At 42.6% G+C, this 23,423-nt stretch overlaps 1 protein-coding gene across 2 annotated transcripts in view; it reads left to right on the forward strand.

Annotated features, from left to right (window-relative positions):
* The window catches only part of NDUFA10 (NADH:ubiquinone oxidoreductase subunit A10), an 83,369-nt gene that overhangs the window by 3,144 nt on the left and 56,802 nt on the right, over positions 1-23,423 (forward strand). For both annotated transcript variants that reach the window (XM_038422020.2, XM_043505756.1), the window contains 5 exons: positions 686-854; positions 1,506-1,721; positions 3,256-3,342; positions 12,745-12,866; positions 18,157-18,236. In XM_038422020.2, coding sequence (XP_038277948.2) covers positions 686-854; positions 1,506-1,721; positions 3,256-3,342; positions 12,745-12,866; positions 18,157-18,236 — 674 coding nt within the window. The remainder of the gene's footprint in view (positions 1-685; positions 855-1,505; positions 1,722-3,255; positions 3,343-12,744; positions 12,867-18,156; positions 18,237-23,423) is intronic.

A 23,423-nucleotide genomic window follows, 5' to 3' on the forward strand; every position in this document is an offset into this window, starting at 1 on the left:
AGCTTGACAATTTTGGAGTAGAAATTGGGAGCAAATTTTTAACAGTGAAGGCAATTGAGTATTAGAACAGCTTATCTAAGGATGTGGTGGTTTCTCTGTTGCTTGAAAACTTTAAAACACATTTGTATATCTTTCTGAAATATACTCTGGCTCAACAGATGCAGAAATTACTGTGAGAGATTCTATGGTCTGGTAAGCAGAAGATCCGTCAAGATGATCAGGATGGTCTCTTCTGGCCTTAAACTGAGTAGTAGACATAGATATGTATAAAATTATGTATAAAATTATTAGTGAATTAATTGTCTCTTAAAATAAGTCATTAAAGATCTTTGGCACTTTTTAGACCAGGGATATCAATCCTTTTCTTCTGGCCAAGTTCTATTTTGTGGTAACACATTCAATCACTTTAAATCATTCGTGATTTCTATTACTACTTTCTTCACTTCCTGGATTATGCTACAGTTAAGCAAATATAATCATTTCATAGATCTTGATTCTACAATCAGGTCTGCAGGCACATGGTTGTACTCTCATGGATCTGATTACAAGGTCAGGTCCTAAAACTGTAAACTCTCCAATGATGCCTTTAATTGTGTTAGGGCCTCTGGGTCATTGTATTAATATAAATATTATGTTAAAATCAACAACTTGAATTCATTAGTTTGGTGGTTGTGTTTTCTTGCAGGCAAAAATTCACATGAGCTCTCAGCTGAAGTTGCGATATGGCTGGTTGGCTTATATGCTGGGGGAGAGATCTACTAAAAAGTTCGATAAATACAGCAAAATCTTTACTGTGGATGGCAACTTATCTTCTGGGAAGGGCAAACTTGCACAACAAATAGCAGAAAAGCTAGGTATGGCTGATTCTTTTTCTCTCCTCTATAATATTTTATGGAACATAACACATTATTCCAATCCTTGTACAAGCAAAGGCACTGATTCATCAAGTATCAGTGATTTGGGGTGGCTCAAATAGTTATTTGCTGCCATAGTTAATATAGTGGTTTGACCGGCAATGAGAATACCAAATATATAGCAAACAGGGATTTCTGGATGTCATATTTTCCAAATGTATGGGCAATTGTAGGGGTGTTGATGGAAGAAATCCTGGCCCTAAGAAAGGTAGTGGGAGTTTTCTCAGTAGGTTGTCTTAGGTTACACTGCCATAAGAATGTTCTCGCAGCAACAGAGTGGGGTTATAAGAACGGTGGACAGGGAAAGGGCTGCTCAAAACAACAGTTTAGAGGCCATTTTGAAGAGGGAAGAAGAAATTGAAAGATATAGTTTTTAACTTGGTTGTGCATCTCTAATCATGATGGCATGGTGAAATTCATTGGAGAACATTGTGTAGTAATATTTTGCTCAGAACTTGTGGAGATGAGTTATGCATGCCTGTAAATAAAATAATTTTACTTTAAACTACAGTTTTAAAAATAACTAAAATGAATAGGAAATGTCCAGTTTAAACCAAACAATTGTATGATCTTGATTTCTCTTTGTCTCAGGTATGCAGTATTTCCCAGAAGCAGATGTCCATTATTTGGACAAGGTCACAGGAGATGGAACACTACTGGATGAGAAATTTAATGGCCATTGTAGTCTAGAGAAATTTTACAATGATCCTAAATGTCCTGATGGAAATTCGTATCGCCTACAAGCCTGGTTGTACAGTAACCGTGTTTTACAGTATTCTGACGCACTGGAGCTCCTCCTGTCTACAGGTTAAGTTTGGTTTCAAAATTAATTGGTGAATTTGGATTCTAGAGTTGTTAAATGATTAAGCTGCTTTTAACAGTTTGGCTGCCCTCCATAGCTGTATTTTAAAATATAAAATCTTTTTATTCCATTAGTTTTTGAATAGTCCTTTTTATAAAGTAGTGTTTAAAAATGAGAAACCTTCCAAATTATTAAAAAACAAAATAACAGTTCTATTGTTAATTTATATTCCGAATAATGTTTTTCTATGTTGTTTTTCATTATACCTTTCTAAAAGGCATCACACTGTGATGGTGAGCTTCATTAGTTCTTTCAGAGGGAGGGCAGAGTTACATTGGTAATCTGTCAGGTCAGCTTGGCAGAATTTTCCAGAGGAAACTGCACTTAGAAATGTTAATGTGGCTTTTTGAATGTAATAATTAAGGTGGCACAGTTAAAATAAAAGTAAAAAAATAGATAACTCAAATTGTACAGTCATCTTTCAGGATAAAAATGCACATTGCCTTGTAAGGCCCCATACCTGTGGCCACTCCGTGACTAAGCAGAATTGATCTGGAAGCTTAGGGGGCAAAAAAAGTGGTTTTTCTAACATCCAGTCCTGCAAGCTTGACGTGGAACCTGAAAGTTAAGCTGTGGTGTTTCTGGTTCACACGTCACCAAGAATACAGATTCTGTGATGATGTGTAAGCCAGAAAAAAAATCTGTCTCTCTTCAGTAGCTGTATCAGATTTGCCTCATTAACATAGATAAAAATTAACAATCTTACTGTAAAAAGAAAAGGAGTACTTGTGGCACCTTAGAGACTAACAAATTTATTAGAGCATAAGCTTTCGTGAAGTGAGCTATAGCTCACGAAAGCTTATGCTCTAATAAATTTGTTAGTCTCTAAGGTGCCACAAGTACTCCTTTTCTTTTTGCGAATACAGAATAACACGGCTGCTGCTATGAAACCTGTCAATTTTACTGTAATCAGTGTAAAGTAAGCAAATGAGAGGAACAGATTGGTTAGGTAAGAAGTTGTTGCTATTTCTATAGCCACTTTTGTATCCTAAGTATACTTTAAGGTTCCAGCAGCAGCATTAACTCAGCCATCTTTCCCCTGCTAAATACATGTATCTAAGTGCCCTTTGTGTATTTTAGATACGAGAGCACTTTCCTATAAGGAGGAACAATAATATTCTTGCCTTCATTTTAACAAACTACATTTCAGATGGGGGTCTCCTCATGATGTATTGCTTATTGCATCACTGTAAGGCATTTGGATATCATGGTGATAGGTGTGGATAAAAAATAGAATCGATCAATACATATGTTCAGTAGTGCTAGAGATGTATATTCGTTTGAACATATGCCTGATATTATGTTGAGGGGTGAAATCTTTACTCTTTGGTATGTTAACTTGCTTAGAGAAGTGTGTTCCAAGATGATGTAATCACAAGAGCCTGACTGTTGCTTATTATCTAATAGATATGACTTGAGATGTTGTTGCAGCATAGTTTTATTGAGCCTTTCATGATTAGAATCTGTTTGTAATCATAGGACAAGGTGTAGTGATGGAACGCTCCGTCTACAGTGACTTTGTGTTCATGGAGGCAATGTTTCAACAAGGCTATATCCACAAAAGATGTAAGTCCCTATCTGCAAAAAGAAACTTAATTTTTAACACTGTCTGTGAGGAATATGATGGCCCTGTAAACAGATGGAAAGGCAGCAAGTCTGAATCCTTAATGTATGAAGGTGTCATTTAACCAGTAGGCCATGCTACTGACCTGTACACCAAGGAACTCTCTAGCTGCAGGATTCCAGTCCCTTTTGTTCAATGCTTCAATTTTATTTCTTTAACATTAAAATTGTTGAACACAAGTTCCTCCTATCAATTATGTTCTTTTCCCTGATTCGGGAACATCTGCAGAAGCTCTCCTGTTCCTTGCAACTCTCCCCCTAATTGCGCTTTTGCTGCCTCTTATGAGGACCAGGTGATCTTCAAGCTATTTACCTGATCTCTGGCCACATAGCACCAGCTGGGAGACAGCTGATTAGAGCTATGCCTAATTCCACTTAAAGGGCAAGCCATCTTGTGAGAGTGTTTAGAGGTATTCTTAACAAATCAAATGAAGTTGCTTCTACAGTCTTTTAATGATCACCCAAGCCTCTTAATCTGTGGTGTGATGTTCTTCTGCATTTCCTTTCACGCTTCTTATCACAACATCTGAGTGCATATAGGGGACAGTTCTGCTATGGTTATTCCCTTAGTCTTGCCTGGATTCAGTGATACCCTACTTTTTTTTTTTTATTTCTTTCATGAAATCATAACCTATTGCTATGGAAATAGTCCCTGAGTAAATCTGCAAGAGAAAGGGGCAGATTAGGAGAAAGAGCTAACTTGGTGATCAGCAGGCAGAAGAAAGATACAATGCAATATTATTAAATCCACACTGTCGCACAGCTGGGAATAAAACTCAGGAGTTCCTGGCTCCCAGCTCTCTGCTCAGTGCACTTGACCATGCTGCATTTGGTGCCTGCCTTCCCTGCTCCTGATGGAATTATTGAGATGCTTCAACTCAGAAGTTGAACTAACCAGAAGAATTTTTGCTATAAAATGGGGATTTATCAGTTGGAAGTGACAGAGGAGGAGAGAGACTTGGATGTATTGGTTGATCACAGGGTGACTATGAGCCATCAGTATGATTCAGCTGTGAAAAAGGCTAATGCAGTGCTAGGATGCATCAGTACATTACCAGTACAGACAGGGAAGTATTAGTAACGTTATTAATGTTAGTAACAAGACACTAGTGAGACTTCATCTGGAATATTGTGTGTAAGAAAGACGAATTCAAACTGGAACAGGTACAGAGAAGGCTACTAGGATGATCTGAGGACTGGAAAGCCTGCCTTTATTAGAGGAGACTTAGAGCTTGGTTTGTTTAGCCTAACCAAACGAAGGCTGAGGGGAGATATGATTGCTCTCTGTAAATACATCAGAGGGATAAAAACTAGGGAGGGAGAGGAGTTATTTAAGTTAAGCACCAATGTGGACGCAAGAACAAATGGCTATAAACTGGCCATTAACAAGTTTAGTCTTGAAATTAGATGGCTTCTCAACATTGGAGGAGTGAAGTTCTGGAACAGCCTTTCAAGGGGAGCAGTAAGGGGAAAAAAACCTAACTGGTGTCAAGACTGAGTTTGATCAGTGTATGGAGGGGATGGTATGATGAAACTGCATACATGCTCATTGTTGGCAATCTGTGACTTCTAACAATAAATATCTCCAGCGGCTGGTGATGGGACACTAGATGGAGAGGGCTCTGAGTTACTACAGAGAATTCTTTCCCAGATGTGTGTCTGGTGGGTTTATCCCACATGCTCAGGGTCTAACTGATTTGCCATGTTTTGGATCGGGAAGGAATTTTCCCCTGGGTCAGATTGGCAGAGACCCTGAGGGGTATTCGCCTTCCTATGAAGCATGGGTCACTTGGAGGTTTAAACTAATGTAAATAATGAATTCTCTGTCACTTGAAGTCTTTAAATCATGATTTGAGGACTTCAGTAACTCAGCCAGAGATTAGGGGTCTATTACAGGAGTGGGTGGGTGAGGTTCTGTGGCCTACGATGTGCAGGAGGTCAGACTAGATGATCATGATGGGGTCCCTTCTGGTTTTCAAGTTTGTTTATGAGTCTATGAGAAGTGAGGCAGTTTCTTGAGCCAAGTAGGAGTATTTCATACTAGCTGACAATGGCCCTTAGAAGCTCCAAGGGGGAGCTCCTGGGCTACTGAAAGATTCAGAAGTCTGTAGAAATGACTCTGAAATGAAGCATCAAACCTTCCCCAAAATCAGTTCTTATTGCATGGTGGTTTTTATCAAATACAGTTTGGAATTTGTTTAAACCAGTTTGGAATTTTGTTTCTGAAGTGATGTTTCAGAAAGTGAAAATCCCTTGTCTGTCTTACCCTGTATGTTTCAAATGTCTTGTCTCATTCATGTCAGATTTAGTTAAAAACAAAATCACCTGTTGCAAGAGACCACTGTCACATTGTGGGATGCAGTCCAGACCAGTGCAGAGTTGTCACCTCTTACCTGTAAAGCTGAGTGCTTCACAATATTTTGCTTTCATAGTTCTCATGCGTGCAGGTCACACACCCCAGAGTGTCTGTGTGCTAGACCAGAGGCGCTCAAATGGGGAGGCACGGAATGTATTCTGGCGTGTGTGTGTGTGAAACTTTTATGGGGGGGGGGGAACTTACTGTGAATGTTTTACCCACAGCAATGAATAACTCTTCAAGTTTGAGGGGGACAGAGCGTCCATTGTAGACCCTGGCAGCTGTTCAATATGCTGCCCTTACTTCTCAGTGCTGCTGGTGGCAGCACTGCCTTCAAAGTTGGGTGCCTGGCCAGCAGCAGCTACTCCCTGGCCATCCAGCTCTGAAGGCTGAGTGGAGAGTGGTATTGATATGGTATTGCCACCCTTCTGCCCTGCTGCTGGCAGCGGCACTGCCTTCAGAGCTGGGTGCCCAGCCAGCAGCCGCTGCTCTCTGGCCGCCTACCTCTGAAGGCAGCACAGAAGTAAGGGTGACAACACAGTGACCCCCCCCCCCCCCCCCACAATAGGCTGGCAATCACCTTTTTGGTCAGAAACCCCTGTTTGAGAAATGCTGCTCTATATACTTAAATAGCTGTCTTTGAATCAGTGTCTTACTGTTTTTAATATTTAGTGAGAGTTGAAAGACCCATCCTTCTCAGCTTGTAAGAGCTATATTTCCTTGTATCTGTCCAGTGATGGATGCCAAAGATGGCTTCTGTCCTTGCTTATATCACCAAAAGTTCAATGACTTTGTTTCAAGAGGCATGATAATACTCAGGGTTCTTTTCCCATCCGATGAAGTGAGCTGAAGCTCATGAAAGCTTTTGCTCAAATAAATTTGTTAGTCTCTACGGTGCCACAAGTCCTCCTTTTCTTTTTCCCATCCTATGAGTGTCCTATCCCCCTGCTGATCTCTATGTAAATGCAGCTTCCATTGTTTCTGGGCAGACCTGGCTTAATTTAAATAGCTGTAAATTCCTTCCTGTCTGGGTGTTGCTTCCTTTGTTCAACCAATGCTTTAAAACATAATATTAATGAGTATCCATAATTTCTTCTGTAGTATTAATATATAAATTTAACAGTCCTGGTCTACACTACAGGGTTAGGTCAAATTTAGCCGCATTAGGTTGATTTTAAAAATGACTGCGTCCACACAACCATCCCCTTTCCGTCGACCTAAAGGTGTCTTACAATCGACTCCTCTACTCCTCCCCAATGAGGGGAGTAGAACTAAAATTGACCTGCTGGGTCGAATTTGGGGTAGTGCAGACGCAAATCGACAGTATTGACCTCCGGGAGCTATCCCAGAGTGCTCCGTTGTGACCACCCTGGACAGCACTTTGAACTCTGATGCACTAACCAGGTACACGGGAAAAGCCCCGGGAACTTTTGAATTTAATTTCCTATTTGGTCAGTGTGGCGAACTCAGCAGCACTGGTGACCATGCAGTCCCCCCAGAATTACAGAGCGTAAAATGTTTCTACGCTCCCCCTATCATCTCCGTCCCTGAGGTTATCGCAGATTAGAAGGTGAAAAAAACCGCACTCACAATGACATGTTTTCTGAGCTCATGTAGTCCTCCCGCACTGATAAGGCACAGCTTAATGCATGGAGGCATTCAGTGGCAGAGGCCAGGAAAGAATTAAGTGAACGCGAAGAGTGGAAGCAGGACGTGATGCTGAGGCTAATGGGGAAGCAAATGGATATGATGAAGCGTCTGTTGGGGGAGCAAATGGACAAGATGAAGTGTCTGTTGGAGCTGCAGGAAAGCCAACAAGAGCACAGACCCCCGCTGCATCCACTGTATAACTGTCCACCCTCCTCCCCATGTTCCATAGCCGCCTCCACCCAGATGCCCAAGAACGTGGGGGGCGGAGGCTCTGGGCACCCAGCTACGCCACTCCACTCCAGAGGATGGCCCGAGTAACAGAAGGCTGTCATTCAAACAGTTTGATTTTCAGTGTGGCTACCGTAAGCAATATGGCCTTGTCCTTCCCTCCTCCCCAACCCCACCCGGCCTACCTTGTCCGTTATCTCATATTTTTTTTTTTAATTAATAAAGAAAGAATGCATGGTTTCAAAACAATAGTTACTTTATTTCGAAGGGGTAGGGTGGTTGGCTTACAGGGAATTAAAATCACCAAAGGGGGCGGGTTTGCATCAAGGAGAAACGCACACAACTATCATACCGAAGCCTGGCCTGTCATGAAACTGGTTTTCAAAGTCTCTGATGTGCAGTGCGTCTTGCTATGCTCTTCTAATCCCCCTGGTATCTGGCTGCGCGTATTCAGCAGGCAGGCGATTTGCCTCAACCTCCCACCTCACCACAAAAGTTTCCCCCTTACTCTCACAGATATGGAGCACACAGGAAGCAGCAATAACAATGGGAATGTTGATTGTGCTGAGGTCTGACCAACAGCACCAGCGAGCTTTTAAACGTCCAAAGGCACATTCTACCACCATTCTACACTTGCTCAGCCTACAGTTGAATTGCTCCTTACTACTGTCCAGGCTTCATGAGCCATGGGAGCAAGGGGTAGGCTGGGGTAGGTGTGATCGCGCAATGCTGTTAGCTGGGCGAGCAGCCTGAGGCAGAAGCCTCCAGCTCTCAGGAGAGTAGAGTTACAGCGGAAACAATGGAGCCATACACCATGCCCTGGAGGTTGCTAGGAGCCGGGCAGGGAAGACATTCCCAGAACCCCCGGCCAAGCTACATGTCAGACGAGGATGGGTACCAGTCCTACTGCACCGTCTGCTGCAGAGTTGCAGGAGAGCAGAGTTCCAGCGGAAGCGGTGGAGCTGTACACCATGGACGAGGACGGCTAGCAGTCCTACTGCACCATCTGCTGCGAAGGCACCCAGGAGCTGCTGCTGGTGCTTCTGTGTCGAATGCTTGGAGGTCCTGGTAGAGCAAGGTACCTTGGCCAAGGCAAAAGAGCAAGAGCCCTGGAGCTGTTAAGTGTGTCAACCACAGAAGTGCTATGGGATGTTACAGTGCTGACCCGACTGGAATGTACAGCTGCAAGAAGTCTTCACCAGTGACAACAGGAATATGATGCACCTAAAATCTAAAAAGGCCTGCACATTTCCCAGAGTCATTACCCTTGATAACAGAATGTCAATGATTGCATTGGCTACTTGGATCACAGCAGCCCCCACAGTAGACTTGCCCACAACAAGAGCGGTGACGGTGAGCTGAACGGGCTCCATGCTTGCCATGGTATGGCATCTGCATGGATAAACCAGGAAAAAAGGTGCGAAACGATTGTCTGCTGTTGCTTTCATAGAGAGAGGGGGCGACTGATATGTACCCATAACCACCCGCGATGGCGTTTGTGCCCCATTAGGTATTGGAAGCTTAACCCAGAATTCCAGTGCATGACATAGACTGCGGGAACTGTGGGATAGCTACCCACAGTGCAATACTCCGTAAGTCGATTCTAGCCACGGTAGTGAGGATGCACTCCGCCGACTTAATGCGCTTAGTGTGGACATATGCAATTGACTGTTTAAAATCGAATTCTAAAATTCGACTTCTTGAAAATCGGCCTAATTTCATAGTGTAGTCATACCCACAGTGATATTAATCACTAGTGTGGCATTTGCTTTGAGAGAAGACCTCACTTTGTACACTTACACTGCAGTAATGTTGCATGCAATCAGTTGACTTAGTTGCTTACTACTTGAGATTCAGCCCCCCATCTTTATAGACCAGTAAACCTTTGAAATGACTTCTTTGAGACCAAACTTCCCTCTCCTGCTGGGTGTAGATGCCATGTTGTCTTCTCCCCCACTTGCTAGTGTGAGGTTTGCTTCCATCCCTCATTAGCTTGATGTCTGTTTGCTGCTTATATGTAAAATTGAGGAGGAACACATGTTCCTTTGCTTAGGATTGACCCGTTTAAAAACTCCCCTTACATACCTGTCTTAACTAAAAATATTTTTAGTTAAATCATTCCTGCATGTGTCCATATCTCTTAATACCCACCACGTGCATACATGATACAAAATGGCATATTATGTGCAAAGATTATTACAATAGCGTGTAGGGTGTGAATACAGGGGTGCTTAGTGTCACAACCATAGAGGAGAGATTTCATGCTGAATGGATTTGTTTGGAGGAATTTTGTGAAGAAAGATGTGTGTCAAAATAAGGCTTATAATAGAAAGTTAGTTACAACCCACTATGTTGTTCTAATGACTCATGTTGATCATGCTCAGGAACCTTAGAACAATAACATCTTGTTTAGGAACACACCCTTGTGCATAAATCTTCTTTAATAGGAAGCAACTAATCTGTTCTGAAACATCCAGCAATACTGATCTCCTCAAACAAGAAATAGTGTATTAACCATAAATATGGACATCCCAGTAAAGACAGTGACAGTGTTTTATCAATGGTGCTAAAGATCATCTTGCAAATCTGGAAATATCTCCAACTATTTGGTTTAGAACGCAATAAAATATATGTAGCCAAATTCACCCTTAATTTCCACTGACTTCATTGGAAAGGCACTAAAGATGAACTTAACGGAGGCATTCTGGGCTTCAGTTGAAAAATCTACTACAGAAGAAGAGATTGGCATAGAAATCTGTTCATGGATGGTTATTTCTGGTTGTGCCCAAAGACCTCGGTCATGGTTTGAGCGAAGGGAGAGGGTCCCAGAACCCAGATTCTAGCCCGAGCCTGAACATCTACAGTGCAGTTAAACAGCGCTGTAGCTTGAGTCCCATAAGCCCGAGTCAGCTGACCCAGGACAGCCGTGGGTGTTGAACTGCAGTGTACACATACCCAGAGGGTCTTTCTTTACTGCAGGCTGAATCTGGGTTTTAACTAGTCATCCTCCACCCCACCATCCACGCAGAAAAAAACAGTTTTGGAGGTTCTTTAAGCCCAGGCTAATTTACTTGACTGGGGCTGTGCGTTAGAGCCCAGGTTCCACTTTAACTGTGGCTGAAATCCACCAACTCTGCTGTGAGGATGCAGGCAAGATCATTCAAGTGTAGGTAAAAAGAAAAGGAGTACTTGTGGCACCTTAGAGATTAACAAATTTATTAGAGCATAAGCTTTCGTGAGCTACAGCTCACTTCATCGGATGCATCTGGTGGAAAAAACAGAGGAGAGATTTATATACACACACAGAGAACATGAAACAATGGGTTTATCATACACACTGTAAGGAGAGTGATGATAAACCCATTGTTTCATGTTCTCTGTGTGTGTATATAAATCTCCCCTCTGTTTTTTCCACCAAATGCATCCGATGAAGTGAGCTGTAGCTCACGAAAGCTTATGCTCTAATAAATTTTAGTCTCTAAGGTGCCACAAGTACTCCTTTTCTTTTTGCGAATATAGACTAACACGGCTGCTACTCTGAAACCTGTCAAGTGTAGGTAGTTCTCCCATTGCCTTCCCACAGTTCTTTGCAAAGTATAGATTCTCCCACAATGGACTGGGGAAGAATCCTAAAGCTTCTCTGCACAAAGAACCCTGGGCTATGCTCCCAGACCTGCACGGGTAAGTGTAGAAAGTCTGAGGGCATAGTATGGCTTTATTGTGGGAATGCTTATACCTGGACTAAGCTAGATCAGGTGCTTAACCTGGGTAATCACCACCCGGTCTAACTTCTTTCCCAATGAGAGAGCATAGAGCTTTTGGGAAAGAAGCAGTAGAGCAGCAGTTCTCAACCTGCTGCCCATGGACTGCATGCCGCCCAATTAGCTCAAAGTTGTGGCCCAGCTCAGGTGTGTGCTGAAGGCCGGCCCGCGTGCTGGGGTCCGCCAGGTTCCCGGCTGCCTGGTGCAGAGTGGGCTGGGCTGCCTCACCACCCAGCACAGCTGGGTTGGGGTTGGGGCAGCTGCCCGGCCTTGCAAGCTCCATGGTCCAGGGCAGCCACGCAGCAGGGGTCTGGGGCAGCCAGCTGGCCACTGCGGACCAAGTAACAAATTGTGGGCTGCATCTGCAGCCAACAATGTGTAATAAGTTGAGAACCACTGCAGTAGAGAGTCTGGGGGCTCCACGGACTGTAGTGGGAGGAGACACCGAGCTCACAGCTCAATGCACTCAGATGTTGGGCACCCTGACAACATTTCCCTTCCTCCGAGACGTCCCTTTTCCGGGTGTGTGTTGTGGGAGGGCAGATGTGCCTCTCATGCTTCCCCTCAGATTTCTTTAAGACGGGATAGGATGGGGTTTTTGTGAAGTGACGTGACATGGTTATTCCTCCGTTTCTTCCCTAGACTCCTTAGAACCATGATTCTCTCTAGAACCCTCTTTGCCCTGCTGCCATGTTCTCAGTGGGTGCAGCTCTCCTCATACTGTGGCTATTGGAAGTAGCAGCCTGCAGCCTTCAGGCAGTCTCTACAGCCTCCTCTGCCAGTGCCCTCTGCTGTTTATACAAGAACCTATCTGTGCAGGTTGGGAGAAGGGTCACATTTCTGCAAGTTCATGAAAGGAGGGAGGGTTAGGGGGCAAAATGGTAATGCAAAATAATTAAAGGGAACTGGGATTTGTAGCTTGTTGGGCTGAGACTCTTCCTGTTAATAACATTGACCTCAGTGAATCTGGCAACATTTAAGTCAGAAGTAAACTACCCTATAATGTTGTTTGTTGCTTATTTTCTATTTCTATAAGGCAATTTCAGCTTTAAATTTGCTAAAACCCTACCTGAACTGTCTATTCCAGCTGAAATCTTTGCAGAGAGATAAGACTTCATAAACAGTTCTACTGGGTAGACAGACTTCTCTGAAAATGAAATGCAGTTACAAATGCTGACAGAATCCTTTCAAGAGGCTGTGTTGATCATTTACCTGGTGCATGGGATGATGGTGATCAAAATCAAATTGTTTCTTTTCTGTTTGTTCTTGAGCTTCATTACATACGTGGAGACTACAGATGGTTATGTATTTCTATTTAAGGAATTCCCTACTCTATTTTTGTTTTTTTAGGTGTTGATCATTATAATGAAGTCAAGGGCATCAGTATCTGTGAATTTCTGCCACCTCATTTGGTGATCTATGTTGATGTACCAGTCTCAGAGGTACAGAAAAGGATCCAAGAGAAAGGAAAGGTAATTCTAGCTGTTAGCTTGCTTTTTTATGTTAAAATGTCATGATCAGGGCCTTGCACATGAATCATGCGGCTGTGGAACTTGCTGCCGAGTCTGTCCCTCTGCTGCAGAACTGTGCTCCAGAATCTCAAGTTTTTTTTTTTTAATTGTGTTTCTTCCTCTTGTGAAGAAACCTTCAGAAATGTTCAGAGTCCCATCAGTGAGGTTCTGTCTTCCTGGGCATGCAATTAGAATCATAGAATATCAGGGTTGGAAGGGACTTCAGGAGGTCATCTAGTTCAACCCCCTGCTCAAACCAGGACCAATCCCCAACTAAATCATCCCAGCCAGGACTTTGTCAAGCCTGACCTTAAAAACTTCTAAGGAAGGAGATTCCACCACCTCCCTAGGTAACACATTCCAGTGTTTCACCACTCTCCTAGTGGAAAAAGCTTTTCCTAATATCCAACAAGAAAAGGAGTACTTGTGGCACCTTAGAGACCAACAAATTTATTTGAGCATAAGCTTTCGTAAGCTACAGCTCACTTCATCAGATGAAGTGAGCTGTAGCTCACCAAAGCTTATGCTCAAATAAATTTGTTGGTCTCTAAGGTGCCACAAGTACTCCTTTTCTTTTTGCGAATACAGACTAACACAGCTGCTACTCTGAAACCTAATATCCAACCTAAACCTCCCCCACTGCAACTAGAGACCATTACTCCTTGTTCTGTCATCGGCTACCACTGAGAACAGTCTAGATCCATCCTCTTTGGAACCCCCTTTCAGGTAGTTGAAAGCAGCTATCAAATCCCCCCTCATTCTTCTCTTCCGCAGACTAAACAATCCCAGTTCCCTCAGCCTCTCCTCATAAGTCTTGTGTTCCAGTCCCCTAATCATTTTTGTTGCCCTCTGCTGGACGTTTTCCAATTTTTCCACATCCTTCTTGCAATGTGGGGCCCAAAACTGGACACAGATGAGGCCTCACCAATGTCGAACAGAGGGAAACGATCACGTCCCTCGATCTGCTGGCAATGCCACTATTTATACATCCCAAAATGCCATTGGCCTTCTTGGCAACAAGGGCACACTGTTGACTTATATCCATCTTCTCGTCCACTGTAACCCCTAGGTCTGCAGAACTGCTGCCTAGCCATTCGATCCCTAGTCTGTAGCGGTGCATGGGATTTTTCCATCCTAAGTGCAGGACTCTGCACTTGTCCTTGTTGAACCTCATCAGATTTCTTCTGGCCCAATTCTCTAATTTGTCTAGGTCCCTCTGTATTCTGTTCTTACCCTCCAGCGTATCTACCTCTCCTCCCAGTTTAGTGTCATCTGCAAACTTGCTGAGGGTGCAATCCACACCATCCTCCAGATCATTTATGAAGATATTGAACAAAACCAGCCCCAGGACTGACCCTTGGGGCACTCCACTTGATACTGGCTGTCAACTAGACATGGAGCCATTTATCACTACGCGTTGAGCCCAACAATCTAGCCAACTTTCTATCCACCTTATAGTCCATTCATCCAGCCCATACTTCTTTAAGTTGCTGGCAAGAATACTGTGGGAGACCATGTCAAAATCTTTGCTAAAGTCAAGGAACAACACGTCAACTGCTTTCCACTCATCCACAGAGCCAGTTATCTCGTCATAGAAGGCAATTAGATTGGTCAGGCATGACTTGCCCTTGGTGACTCCATGCTGACTGTTCCTGATCACTTTCCTCTCCTCTAAGTGCTTCAGAATTGATTCCTTGAGGACCTGCTCCATGATTTTTCCAGGGACTGAGGTGAGGCTGACTGGCCTGTAGTTCCCAGGATCCTCCTTCTTTCCTTTTTTAAAGATGCGCACTACATTAGCCTTTTTCCAGTCATCCGGGACTTCCCCCGATCACCATGAATTTTCAAAGATAATGACCAATGGCTCTGCAGTCACATCCGCCAACTCCTTTAGCACTCTCGGATGCAGCGCATCCGGCCCCATGGACTTGTACTCGTCCAGCTTTTCTAAATAGTCCTGAACCACTTCTTTCTCCACAGAGGACTGGTTCATGCTGTGCTGCCCAGTGCAGTAGTCTGGGAGCTGACCTTGTTTGTGAAGACAGAAGCAAAAAAAAGCATTGAGTACATTCGCTTTTTCCACATCCTCTGTCACTAGGTTGCCTCCCTCATTCAGTAAGGGGCCCACACTTTCTTCTTGTTGCTGAAGATGCCCTTCTTGTTACTCTTAACATCTTTTGCTATCTGCAACTCCAGGTGAGATTTGGCCTTCCTGATTTCACTCCTGCATGCCCGAGCAATATTTTTATACTCTTCCCTGCTCATTTGTCCAATCTTCCACTTCTTGTAAGCTTCTTTTTTGTGTTTAAGATCAGCAAGGATTTCACTGTGAAGCCAAGCTGGTTGCCTGCCATATTTACTATTCTTTCTACACATCGGGATGGTTTGTCCCTGTAACCTCAATAAGGATTCTTTAAAATATAGCCAGCTCTCCTGGTGTGTCAGCTCTGACAGGTGAATTGCCCTGACTATCTCCGTGGGGCACTAGTGCTGCCACAGAAAGTTGACTGACTGTTAAAAAGTGTGCATTGCAAACTCTTTTGGCTAGAATTGGAGCCCAGGAGAATTGGATGCCTAACTTCTATTGAAAATTGTGGCCTTCACTGCTAATCATTTTATAACAGACATCCTGCTCTGACTGGGCTTATCCCAAAAGCCTTGGCAACCTCCCCACTCAGCTGCAGCCTCCCCTTCTGACAACCCTTAGGGTGCAGTTATATATCGTCAGCATGTGGTCAGTGTAAAATGAATAGAACTTGGTATTCAGATAAATAACATGAGGGCTGCTATACTGATTGCTATTAACTTTCATCTTTGATTCAGTAAAAATCTTTTTTTATATTTAAATCAAATTGCCATAGAGGTTTCCACATGCTGCAGAAACCAAAAGGCCTTGCTGCTGGCTCTTAAGTCCAGCTCATTGCAGAGCGCACATAGACTTGGCTATTATTTCAGTTATTCATTCTAACATAGAAATGATTTCACTTCCTAGTCTGAAATTCTGGTACCTGAACTCTCCTGAGACTGGGATATTCTGTAAAACTCAAGGGTGTTCTCCCTTTTGTTTTCAAAGTCTTCTAAAAGCAGGATAGTTACTGTGGGAGAACAGAGAGAATCTGTCTTTTGTTAACATATGGTACTGAAAGAAGAATAACGGTTTTCTTGAATGCTTTGAATTCTGATATTCTGTAGCAACGTGTTTTCAAAATTACCCCTCTAAGGTTTCCAGAAAATTGGGTCAGTAACACAGTCGGAGAGCTGTGGAGTGTTTTTCATTTAACAGATAAACTGAGCTAGTTTCCTCCCCGCCCCTCCCCCTGCAAATGGTATTGAACCATGTATCAGTAACTGTTCCCAGATGTGCTACAAGAACCAAATGATGTTTACCCTGCACCTTGTTCAAAGGTTACAGGAAATTGGATCTGAGTGAGGAATTTAACCATGAGAAGTCTAATTTTTTTTAAAAGCCTTTTATTGAGATATCTACAAACATTTGACCACATCTGTTTTCCAAAGCCCTTTGTGTATATAGTAGAGTATCTGGGAGGGCAGCTTTGGTGACAGGCTTGGAAATTGCTGTACTCGTGTCAAAACAAAGTTGACCATTGTCAAGGAAAGGTGTATATGGTAGTGGAAAATAAAAAAAAAACACAGGCAGTTTTTTGTAACTTCACTATGATAACATTCTGCTAAGATAGGTTTGTCACTGGCCTGAGTTGCATTGTCTATCACAGTCTTGCACTTCTTTATGCCCAACAGATATTCAAACCATGACTGAACGTTAACCTTTTGTTTAAAGAACAGGATGTTACTTTATGCAACAGTAATAGTGGGCTGTTTCTTTACTAGAGGAGAGTGTCTCTGTTTGTTTAAATTAAGCTGCTTTTTTGAATGATACCTTATGAAGCACCATGAGAGGTTTCTAATTTTTATCTCCCTCTGCTCATCTTGGGGGAAACAGAACTGGTCTCCTTGACCCTGCAGTCCTTTTTATTCTGGCACAAACTGCTCCTGCAATAACATTTCTCAGGGGTAGAGGCTTTGAAGGATGAATGTATTTATTAATATATCATTGTTTGTTAGCAGCAGCCCCTGGATCTCTTCTGTCTGTTTACATTAATGGCTTGTAGTTGGCATTGACTGAACAGTAATTAGAGGCTTGGAATAGAAAAGTACCTCTGTGTGCTCAACTAATGGAAGAGCCTAATTCTCCAAGGTGCTGCGCACCATCTCTGACATGCAGGTTTGGGCATTCTGTACCTCACAGGCAGAATCAGGCTGTAAATGGGTAGGGAAAGAGCAGAACAGATCTTCTCTTAAGGGAAGAAGGAAATCATGATGAACCGTGCACTCAGGAAATGTGATGAAAGAGCTGTATAGAGTAACTGATGCTTGCCATTGATGGGTAACCCCTTGACGGTAGAATTGCAGTCCACTTAATTTATAAGAAAAAGTTGTTTGGCTTTGTATTGAGTGCACTGTTGCTCATCCGTCTGCCTAAAAATTAGGGAGGATTATATTTGGAGTGCACGCTGTAATCATGCATGTCCTAATCAATCCTCAAGAGAAGAAATGATGGTTAGTTGGCCCATTTGGATTAACTTGCTGAAAAGGTCGATGTGGGCATCCTTTTTTCTTTTTTTTAACCAGCTGACTATACATAACTTCCTTAAATGTGCAGGTGAGTAGGATTAGTCATCTGTTTAGAAATTAATCTGTCTGGAGTCTGTTCTTGGTTGGTAATTCTGTTTGTGTAAGCTTAGAAAAATTGAGATTCTTCCACCGTTCATCTCATCCTAGTAGAGAACTGTCTCTTTGTGCATTCTTCAGTAGTACTTGCCTTTTTCTGTCTTTCTAGACTCTCTTATGTACCAAGGGAATCCTATTAATCCGCATCATTATTAAAGGAATTGTAAAACAAATACATTCAACTTTATGGAGAACATACAAAAAAGTACAGTGAACAGCTATGATTCTACAGCAGCTGCAGTTTATTCTGTTTGCCACATATGTAGTGTTCTATATGTTAATACAATATTCTGTAATCCCAAATACTCCATATGTTAGTCATAATTTTGAAGTCTTCATAAATGCATGTGGATGTAAATGACTGTTTGGCTGTTTAATGCAGGAGCTGTGCTTCAACAGATAGTGTGGGAGTCGTGGCTTCTACTTGGGATCTCTGGAATCTGTACCAGTGTAAAAGAAAACAAACACACATTTCACAGTGTTTTGTTTTCTTTGTGTTTAGCCCCATGAGAAAAAGGTGTCTCCTGCATACCTCCAGAGCATTGAAGATGTCTACAAGAAATCTTTCCTGCCAGAGATCAGGTTAGCAGCTTAAGCCTTTTTGTGTGACAAATATTTATGCAAAACTATTTGTGCATGTAGAGCTAGAATCGCCGCACATACACGTGATTCAAACTGCTTGTATGTAAAAATCCTCCTTGTGTTTTGTAACCATATTAAACTCTGGATGTAGTAAGTTACGCACCTACACAGTTAGATCAATACACTAATGCTGAAATTTACCCTTTGAAATTATTCATTGCAGTTACCCTTCATGTCAGGGAACATCATAGAATCTTAGCATTGGAAGGGACCTCGAGAGGTCATCTAGTCAAGTCCCCTACACTCATGGCAGGCCTAAATATTAACTACATCACCCCTGACAGGTATTTGTCTAACTTGCTCTTAAAAATCCCCAGTAATGGAGATTCCACAACCTCCCTGGGCAATTTATTCCAGTGCTTTAGTACCCTGACAATAAGGGCTTGTCTACACTGGTACTTTACAGCGCAGCAACTTCCTTGCTCAGGTGTGTGAAAAAAACATGCTCCCCCCCCCCCCCCCGAGTGCTGCAAGTTTCAGTGCTGTAAAGTGCCACACTTCCAGTGCTGGTAGCTACTCCCCTTGTGGAGGTAGGGTTTTTTACAGAAGCCATGTTAAACTTTTTTCTGAGTTTCAGATCATTGAAGATCTCATGGTCTCTTGCCATACTTCCTATCTTTCCTACGCAGTGGGATAGTTCGCTCTTGTGCCCTTAATAATGTCTCTTTGAAAAACTGCCAACTCTCTTGAACTGTTTTTCCCCTTAAACTTGTTTCAATGGGCTTAAGAAAGATAAAAGATTTTATTTGAACTTTTAGGTTTCAATAGCTTTCTAAAAGCATACATTTATTTTTTGGGGGGCGGAGTACTTGCTAATGGTCACTTGGATTGTATCTCAACTGGATTTCAAGACTGAATTAAATTCCTATGTGGCAGAAGCATTGAATATATTACAAGGTTTATGGACCCAAATCCATAATTCAGTGCTTTTTGTCCTAGTATCTTCGAGCACATTATAAACAGCCTCACAACTCCACAGTCAGGTGGGGAAGTACTATCGCATTTTACAGAAGGGTGCACAATAGTGCAAAGAATTTCTGGCTTGCTCACAACCACACAGTGAGTCAGGGATAAAGCAAGTAATAAATCCCAGGATCGGAGATTGCTGTCCCCTTTACACCAACTATGAGAGATTCATAGATATTAAGGTCAGAAGGGACCATTATGATCATCTAGTCTGACCTCCTGCACAATGCAGGCTCACCATCCACTCCTGCGATAAACCTCTCACCTATGTCTGAGCTATTGAAGTCTTTAAACCATGATTTGAGAACTTCAAGGAGCAGAGAATCCTCTAGCAAGTGACCCATGTCTCATGCTACAGAGGAAGGCGAAAAGCCTTCAGGGCCTCTTCCAATCTGCCCTGGAGGAAAATTCCTTCCTGACCCCAAATATGGCGCTCAGCTGAACCCTGAGCATATGGGCAAGATTCACCAGCCAGATACCCAGGAAAGAATTCTCTGTAGTAACTGAGATCCCACCCCATCTAACATCGCATCACAGGCCATTGGGCCTATTTACCATGAATAGTTAAAGATTAATTAATTGCCAAAATCATGTTATCCCATCTTACCATCTCTTCCATAAACTTAGCGAGTTTAATCTTAAAGCCAGATAGGTCTTTTGCCCCCACTGCTTCCCTTGGAAGGCTATTCCAAAACTTCACTCCTCTGATGGTTAGAAACCTTCATCTAATTTCAAGTCTAAACTTCCCGATGACCAGTTTATATCCATTTGTTCCTGTGTCCCCGTTGGTACTGAGCTTAAATAATTCCTCTCCCTCTCCTGTATTTATCCCTCTGATATATTTATAGAGAGCAATCATATCTCCCCTCAACCTTCTTTTGGTTAGGCTAAACAAGCCAAGCTCCTTAAGTCTCCTTTCATAAGACAGGTTTTCCATTCCTCGGATCATCCTAGTAGCCCTTCCATGTACCTGTTCCAGTTTGAATTCATCCTTCTTAAACATGGAAGACCAGAACTGCACACAGTATTCCAGATGAGGTCTCACCAGTGCCTTGTATAACGGTACTAAAACCTCCTTATCTCTACTGGAAATACCTCACCTAATGCATCCCAAGACCGCATTAGCTTTTTTCACGGCCATATCGCATTGGCGGCTCATAGTCATCCTGTGATCAACCAATACTCCAAGGTCCTTTTCCTCCTCCATTACTTCTAATTGATGCATCCCCATCTTATAACTAAAATTCTTGTTATTAATCCCTAAATGCATGACCTTACACTTCTCACTATTAAATTTCATCCTACTACTCCAGTTCACAAGGTCATTCAGATCTTCCTGTATGATATCGCGGTCTCTCACTAAATTGGCAATACCTCTCAGCTTTGTATCATCCGCAAAATTTATTAGCACACTCCCACTTTTTGTGCCGAGGTCAGTAATAAAAAGATTAAATAAGATTGGTCCCAAAACCGATCCCTGATGAACTCCACTGGTAACCTCCTTCCAGCCTGATAGTTCACGTTTCAGTATGACCCACTGTAGTCTCCCTGTTAACCAGTTCCTTATCCACTTTTCAATTTTCATATTGATCCCCATGTTTTCCGATTTAACTAATAATTCCCCATATGGCACAGTATCAAACACCTTACTGAAATCTAGATCCACTGGGTTTCCTTTGTCTAAAAAATCTGTTACCCTTTCAAAGAAGGAGATCAGGTTGGTTTGGCACGATCTACCTTTTGTAAAACCATGTTGTTTTTTGTCCCATTTATCATTGACTTCAATGTCCTTATCTACTTTCTCCTTCAAAATTTTTTCCAAGACCTTACATAGTACAGATGTCAAACTAACAGGCCTGTAGTTGCCTAGATCACGTTTTTTTCCTTTCTTAAAAATAGGAACTATATTAGCAATTTTCCAGTCATACGGTACAATCCCTGAGTTTACAGATTCATTAAAAATTCTTGCTAATGGGCTTGCAATTTCATGTGCCAATTCCTTTAATATTCTTGGATGACGATTATCTGGGCCCCCCGATTTAGTCCCATTAAGCTGTTTCAGTTTCGCTTCTACCTCTGATATGGTAATATCTACCTCCATATCCTCATTCCCATTTGTCATGCTACCATTATCCCCAAGATCCTCATTAGCCTTATTAATGACTGAGGCAAAGTATTTGTTTAGATATTGGGCCATGCCTAGATTATCGTTAACCTCCACTCTATCCTCAGTGTTTAGCAGTCTCACTTCTTCTTAGTTTTCTTCTTATTTATATGGCTATAGAACCTTTTACTATTGGTTTTAATTCCCTTTGCAAGGTCCAATTCTACTTGACTTTTAGCCTGTCTCACTTTATCCCTACATGTTCTGACCTCAGTAAGGTAGCTTTCCTTGCAGATCCCTCCCATCTTCCACTCCCTGTATGCTTTCTGCTTTTTCTTAATCACCTCTCTAAGATGCTTGCTCATCCAGCTTGGTCTACAACTCCTTCCTATGAATTTTTTCCCCTTTCTTGGGATACAGGCTTCCGATAGCTGCTGCAGCTTTGACTTAAAGTAATCCCAGGCCTCCTCTGCCTGTAGATCCATAAATTCTTCAGTCCAATCCACTTCCCTAACTAATTTCCTTAATTTTTGAAAGTCAGCCCTTTTGAACTCAAGAACCGTAGTCAGATTTATTTTTGTTTATCCTTCCGTTCACTTCGAACTGAATTAGCCTATGATCACTTGAACCAAGATTGTCGCCTACAACCATTTCTTCTATGAGGTCCTCACTACTCACCAAAACCAAATCTAAAATGGCATCCCCTCTAGTCGGTTCAGCAACTACTTGATGAAGAAATCCATCAGCTACCACATCTAGGAAAATCTGAGCCTTATTATTATTACTAGCACTCGTCCTCCAGTCTTTATCTGGGAAGTTAAAGTCTCCCATGATCACGCAGTTTCCATTAGTATTTACTTCATTAAAAACATTAAAGAGGGCTCTGTCCATATCCAAATTAGATCCTGGCGGTCTATAGCACACCCCAAGCACTATCATAGGGGAGGCTCTAGTAGTTTTCTTCCCCAATGTGATTTTTGCCCAGACGGACTCTGTCTTATCCATTCCATCGCTTTTTATTTCTTTACATTCTACCTCATCCTTGATATACAATGCTACTCTACCACCTTTACCTTTATTTCTGTCTTTCCTAAAGAGCACATACCCTTCAATATCTGTAGTCCAGTCATGACTACTATTCCACCATGTTTCTGTTATCCCTATAATATCTGGTTTCACTTCCTGCACCAGTAGCTCTAGTTCCTCCATTTTGTTACCTAGGCTCCTCGCATTGGTGTACAAACATCTTAATTTTTGCTGTTTGGCCTTGCTCACATTCTGTACCTGATTAGGGACCGTCATTCTACAGCCAGTATGACCTATTAGACTGGTATCCACACTGCCCTTCTGCCTTATATCCATTCTCCTACCCACGGCTTTATCCTTTCTTGCTTTGTTTTCTTCCCTCTCAATGCTAAAATCCGGCGTGGAGATTACCTGTACATCTCCCAACCATCTCCCCCAAATTCCTAGTTTAAAGCTCTCTTTATCAGTTGTGCCAGCCTCCATTCTAGAAGTCTATTTCCTTCCCTACTCAGATGAAGTCCATCCCGAGAGAACCGTCCTCTGTCCATGAACGCCTCCCAGTGGCCATACATCCCAAAGCCCTCCTTATAGCACCACTGCCAAAACCATCTGTTGATAGTCATCATCTTGTCACATCTTTGTTGCCCTTCTCTAGGAACAGGCAGAATCCCACTAAAGATCACCTGAGCCTCTATTTCCTTAAGTGTCTTCCCCAGCCTAGCATAGTCTCCCTTGATACGTTCCAGCGAGAATCTAGCCATATCTTTTGTTCCCAAATGAAGGATAATTAGGGGATTCTTTCCCGCTCCCTTTAGGATCCTTTTCAACCTCAGGTCTATATCCCATATCTTAGCACCTGGAAGACAGCACACCCTTCTATTCTCTGGATTAGCTCTGGTTGCAGGCCTGTCTATTCTTCTCAGTAAAGAGTCCCCATCACATAGACCTGCCTTTTCCTGGTGACGGTGCTATTCTCCTGTCTCTCCCCTGTTCCCTCTGGCTGCAAGTTCTTTCCATTCCTGTTCTCCCTT

This window comes from Dermochelys coriacea, chromosome 11 (assembly GCF_009764565.3).
Source record: "Dermochelys coriacea isolate rDerCor1 chromosome 11, rDerCor1.pri.v4, whole genome shotgun sequence".
Taxonomy (NCBI): Eukaryota; Metazoa; Chordata; order Testudines; family Dermochelyidae; genus Dermochelys; species Dermochelys coriacea.